The sequence below is a fragment of the Impatiens glandulifera genome, chromosome 1 (assembly GCF_907164915.1).
Source record: "Impatiens glandulifera chromosome 1, dImpGla2.1, whole genome shotgun sequence".
In the NCBI taxonomy this organism is placed as follows: Eukaryota; Viridiplantae; Streptophyta; class Magnoliopsida; order Ericales; family Balsaminaceae; genus Impatiens; species Impatiens glandulifera.
In genome coordinates, this window is record NC_061862.1 from 78635077 (window position 1) to 78641096 (window position 6020).

Below are 6020 nucleotides of genomic sequence, written 5' to 3' on the forward strand. Positions count from 1 at the left end.
TTGTAATTTTTTTTTGTCAGAATCCCTCTCTTTAACTTGATAAAGTCCTTCAAGGCTGTTGGTATATTGTTCTTGCGTGTGAATCGTCACCAGAGATGATCTTCAAGTAATTTCTTATATAGTTTGCTGTGTTGTGCACATACAAGTAAATTCAAAAAAATCCCTTGATTATGTTTTTCACTTGAGGCTTATATGCTTTGAGGAGGAAGCTTCTCATAGCAAAGAGACTTGTATGTGTGTGTGGGTGTCTTATGGGGTTATTTGAATAAACAGGTGATTATTTTCAAATAACTCCATATTTTGGTTGATAATTTGAATCATAGTAGATTGTTGATGAGATATTTCGTTATTTGGAAGTAATCCCAAATAACATAACCCACATGAATAAGGCGTAAATCTCATGATGATGAGAAAATTTGATTCCTCAAAAAGATAAAAATGTTAAGAACAATAAAGTGTGTTGAATCCTATTATAAATTTGTAAATTTGTGGGGGTTTGTGGATGAATAATAGGACAAACACATCAAACAAAGGAAATGGAAGATAGAGAGTAGATGTATAGATTGGTTCAAGTGAGAGTGAGAAGACTGTTTCTTTCTCTGTGTGTATCTTGGTGGGATGCTAGTAATAATTGGATTCCAAGGATGCCAGTTGGTAGTAATTAGTATGTATTTTTTTTTACACCTAAATGAGTAGTACCTAGTCTTTTTGCATGATGCTGCTCACTGAGAAGTCAGTTTGCTTATTATGGATTTTATTGCTACTAATATGTATTTTTTTTTTGCTGCAAAATGTAATAATTAAAGTATGACTCAAAATAGTGTTCATAGTTATGATACATATAAAAGGCTTGACAAAGTGGCTGACATAAAGATAACAAATGGGCTTGTTGTAGCTGAAATAAAATTTACTGCTACTAGCTTACCACACTAAAACAACTTAAGAGTATTTTAAGGTCATAATTGGGGTGTGGCTCATTTTTAGTTATTTTTTCTGTTGGTTTTGTTTTGTATCTCTCTTTAGCTTGATAAACTTCTTGATGGTTGATGTTTTGTTCTTGTGTGTGATCTATGTTGTACACATAGAGTAGTGGCAAACACAAATACAAGAAAATCCCCGTGTTTTTTTCTAGTTTGTAGCTTCTTGACATTTTTTACTTTTGAGGTCTATATGCTAATAATACCTTTGTTTGATCTGGGGTTATTTGAATAAGCAGGTTGTTATTTTCAAATAATTGCTTTCAATGTAGGTTGTGAAAAACAGGTTATTTGAGTAAAATGACATTAAGGGGGTGGGGTATAAATAGATAATAAATTAGATTGTTTACTCATACAACCCAACAACAAACAAGGCCTTGTTTGATCTAGGGTTATTTGAATAAGTGGTTATTTTCAAATAACTTGGTTTGATGTAGATTATTATTGGGTTATTTGGCCCAAGTAAGAACCTCATGATGATGATGATGAGAAAATTTGATTCCTCCAGAAGACAGAAAGGTTAAGAAGAACAATATAGCGTGTTACAATCTGTCTCCTATTATTATATAATATAATATTTGTGGATGAATAATAGGACAAACAGAAGAAATGGGAGAGGTTGCATATATATTTGGTTCAAGTTTGATAGTAAGAAAACTGTTTCTTTCTCTCTTCATGGTGGAATGGTACTGGTAGTAATAATTGGATGCCAGTTTTTTTTTTTACACTAATTGAGTAGTACTAGCCCTTTTTGCATGATGCTCTTCACTGAGAAAAGTCAGCCTTATAATGAATTTTACTGCTACTAGACTGACAATTTTCATTGAAATCAACTGAATTATAGTGGGGTTGAACTAATCTTACTGTTACTAGAACCATAAACCATTTGGTGTATGGCTCATTTCATGTTGCCTTAGAATTATTGGCTTTATTTGTTTTGTATTAGTTAAAAGTAGTTTTGAAACTGTAGAAAATGACAAAATATGGGCAAGGCTGGCTGTTCATAGGTAGAAGAGAAGAGAAGAGACATGTCAGGTCAAGGATGGTGTTGATACTCATTAACATGGGGAGAGAAAAAAGAGTTTTTTTTTTTTTCTTTTTCTTCTCTTTTTCTCCTTAATAATAAATCATGATAATGATGAGGAACAGAGCTAGAATCATCAAAATGCAGCTGTTTCAGAGTTCAGTGGCCAAACTAGATTCAGACCATCACAGATGAAAAGTTTCTTTTTCTTCTTCCAAAGTGGAATTTAGGCCTTGCTTGGTTTGGGGTTATGTGGATAACTAATAGTTTAGTTTCAAATAACATTGTTCTCTTTAGGTCAATGAAAATGAGTTATTTGATTAAAATTACATTATATATATATAAAATAGTTTAGAAGTAAAGAAATCAAGGGTAATCATTGAGATTAAACCCAAATAATCTTAAAAAATCCTTATGTGCTATTTTGATTCTTAAGTTATTGTCATGGTAATTAACAAATAAGTTGAATACTATTAAAAATATGAGTAACGATAAAGAGCGAAAATTTAATATTTTAAGCACTCACTTGCTACACCATTAAACCAAATTTCAGCTATCATTACTCTTCTACAATAAAGAAAATCGTAATTCAATCTCGGATTTGATTTACACTGTCAAAATATAAACAAGGCCTTATATTTGAGATAAGACTATGGGGGAGTTAGATATTTTGAGACATTTATTTAATATAGATTTGGGTTAGTTATAATATAAGTAATTTTGATGTTAGAAAAAGATATAAGCAATGATTTAATAGGTTGAAATAATGAAAAGGAACATAAAATATGAAAATAGTTTTAAAATATATGATCTTCTCTGTGGTACTGTAAGGTGCTTTTTCCATCATTGTTTCACAACTGGAATGATTAGTCTTTTACTATCTCCAATCCAAAGGGTGGCATGTGAAGATGTTCTTCTTGCTCTCATTATTATTATTTTAAAAAAAATATATAGAAAGAATTATTTTGCTATCTTTGTGACCAACCCATATGGGGCGGTATCACAAAAAAAAATTAATCTTTTTTTACTATTTATTTTAATATAAATATAATGAGGGGGTAAATTAGTCTTTTATCCATAATTTATGAATGTTTTAATTTAATCAAACTAATTCCCAATTCTACAATGATTATTGGCCCAATTCGGATCTGAATTTGGAAAAATTAAATATTTTTATTTGAATATTAATTTAGATAAAATAATATTTGTTTTATCATTTCTTACATTGTGCAATGTGCACTAATACTTTCTTTTGATTATTATTATTATTATTATTATTATTTTTGATAAACTTAATTTATTTTGTAATGGTTTAATAAAATTTTCTTTTAAAAATGTGACTATATTTCTAGTGAATTAATGAATAAGAATAAATTGTAGCATAAATTCACCTTCTTTTTACTTACAATTAATTTGTCCTCAATTGTCTTATTAATGACATCAAATAATTTTAACAAATTCATAAATAAGTCTCTAAAATACTTTTAATCTTTAAATTTACCCTTAAAATTAGACTTTATTATTATTATTATTATTATGAATGCTTTTTAAAACGCCTCTCTTGTTTGTTTAAAATGGTCATATAATGTTGTTAAAAACAATTATTGATATCAAAATGGTTTCTTAGTTGAAGATCTTATATACAAATTAATAATTACTTTAATGACTTGTTTGTGATTAACTCTAAGTCTTTTATTTATATTTATATGAATCTGTCATTTTCGGATGAGAAAAAAGAGATCTTTTTATTCCTTATGTTATTTCATTATTTTGTTTTTATTACTTATCTCCAAGAATCTTCTTCTTCCTTTTTCTTTAGAACTTGTTTGATCTTGGGTTATTTATTATTATTTTTTTATATATAAAAAAATTATCAACTTTTTTATTCAAATCATTAATAAAAATATAAAACTAATTTTATAAAAAACTAAATACAAAAATAGTTTAACTCAAATAATTAACTTTTTAATCAAACAAGATTTTAATTCCATACTTTACATATTTTTTTTTCTTCTAAATAACCCCACATCATGGGCAAAGAATCACATTCTCTACTTTCTAGAATCTCATCTAGAACAACATTATCAGTTTTATTATCAATTTTTTCTTCCATGTTCAATAAATACAATTTTAAATAATGTGATTATAAAATAGAATAATATGAAACAATTTTTAAAAATAAATTGAGGGTTAGAAAAAGATTCTTGACAAAATGAGATCAATACAACATGATATCCAAGATCATACCATTTGGAATGCACAAAAATTGGATCAATCTCTCTTTTTCTATGTGTGTTTATATGTTCTCATAAATCCTCACTACTAACTACTAAAACTATTACTACTACTACTACCTATTAGTGCAAATATCCAAAAGCTTCTTCCTACCATCAACTATTTCATCAAAGAAATCATCAAGTTGAATAACAATATTCTCTACCCCACATTTCAATAATCCAAAACAACACTTCATTTTCTCAATCTTTTCATCTAATTCATCAATCTCCATTCCATATTCCATCATTCTCTCAATTCCTTCCCTCATTTCTCCCATGGCTTCTCGTGCCCTCTTGAATTCGCATAATATCATCCCCGTTGTTTGATCAACTCCGTTCTTCTCCATCTCCGCCACCACCTTTCGGTGAAGCCTAGTAGCCGATACCATGAACCCTGACGATCCAAACACAACTTGATCACGATCTTCGTTACAATTGGAGAAAAAGGTTGTTTGTGGGCTAAAGTAGACTAGACCATTGAACAGGATCATTAGAAGCAATGAACTAACATTCCTCATTGCATATAGAACACCTCTAAAACCATTGAAAGCATTGAACTTTGATCCCATCGAGATATTATCATCGAATCTAAGAGATAACGGTTGAATTCTCGTTTCCATTAGGTTTCGATTCTCATCTTCCCTTCCTGACACCTCCCTTTGACTCGCGTTGATCAATCGAATGATCTGTTAAAGAATGCATGATTATAATAAGTACATTAGTATAAAGTTTTAAACATTAACATAATTTTTTTTCAAATGCGTTTTTAAGTAAGAATGAACTACCCTAACATGAAAATATGTTGCATGATTTTAGTTTTTAGGGTTTTTGTCTCTGGTATACCTGTCGAAAAAACACCGGGCTTGCAACGGTATTGTCGTTCAATGAAGAAGAAAGATTAACTCCCGACATGAAGAAATTCTCCAAGGAAGAAACACCGGTTTTCAAAACTTGACAAGCTTCCCAAAGTCTAGAACTTTCGTCCATGTATTCATCTAGCCATTTCTCACCAACGGGAAGATGAAGTCTTTGAACTAAAACCGTCAATTGTAAATGAAACGATCGGAGGGATGAGAGAACACATTGAAGGAAATGGATTGACATGAAACTATCGGATGATGAACGGTCAAGATCGTCGAGTCCTCGTGTTAGGAAGTTGTAGAACCCGTTGACGGAATCGGTGGAATAATGGTTCATGATTATTGAGACTTTTGGTTTGAAACAAGGGGGAAAAAAGGGTGATTTTGAGATTGAAAAAAAAAAATGAGAGGATTTAAGAGGTTTGAGACTTGTAATTTGTATAGAATTGAAGGGATTGTCTTGTTGGGTGTAATTATGGGTGTTTCCAATAGGGTGGAGTGGATGATTGAGAATCTTGTTTGGTTTTCTTTGTTTAACGTGCAAAGAAAAGGTAGTGAGAGAGAGGACTAGTTTGATTCTAACTCTTTCAAATATTTTCGATTATTCGAATCGCTAACGTTGAGTAAGTTTGATATTCTTAATCGATTGTAGTTTTCTCATTTATACATTTATACCCAATAGATTATTTGTTAAAATTAATGTAGTTGTTTAGTTTCTTTATAAGTTAAATCAAACTAACCTAAAATGGCATGATATTTAGAAACTATAATTATGACAAAAAGAAAGGAATACAATCAATGGCATTAGAAATTGATAATGAGTTTTCTCTCTTTTCACATGTTTGTACTCTCTTCTAGTTATTATTCATTATGAACATTGAGA

General features: G+C 29.9%; 1 protein-coding gene across 1 annotated transcript; it reads right to left on the bottom strand.

The window, feature by feature from the left end:
• Nucleotides 1–4187: 4187 nt before the first annotated feature.
• On the bottom strand, nt 4188–5682 carry LOC124921885. Its single transcript, XM_047462586.1, has 2 exons — nt 5121–5682; nt 4188–4963 (listed from the first exon to the last, which is right to left on the bottom strand). Exons 1-2 carry the CDS (start codon nt 5472–5474, stop codon nt 4352–4354), a joined length of 966 nt encoding a protein of 321 aa, XP_047318542.1. The 5' UTR covers nt 5475–5682; the 3' UTR covers nt 4188–4351.
• Nucleotides 5683–6020: the final 338 nt, after the last annotated feature.

Coding starts and splice junctions, on each gene's coding strand:
- LOC124921885 (XM_047462586.1), bottom strand. CDS start 5,474: ATGAACCATTATTCCACCGATTCCGTCAACGGGTTCTACAACTTCCTA. Junction 4,964..5,120: donor GCCCGGTGTTTTTTCGACAG/GTATACCAGAGA, acceptor ATTCTTTAACAG/ATCATTCGATTGATCAACGC.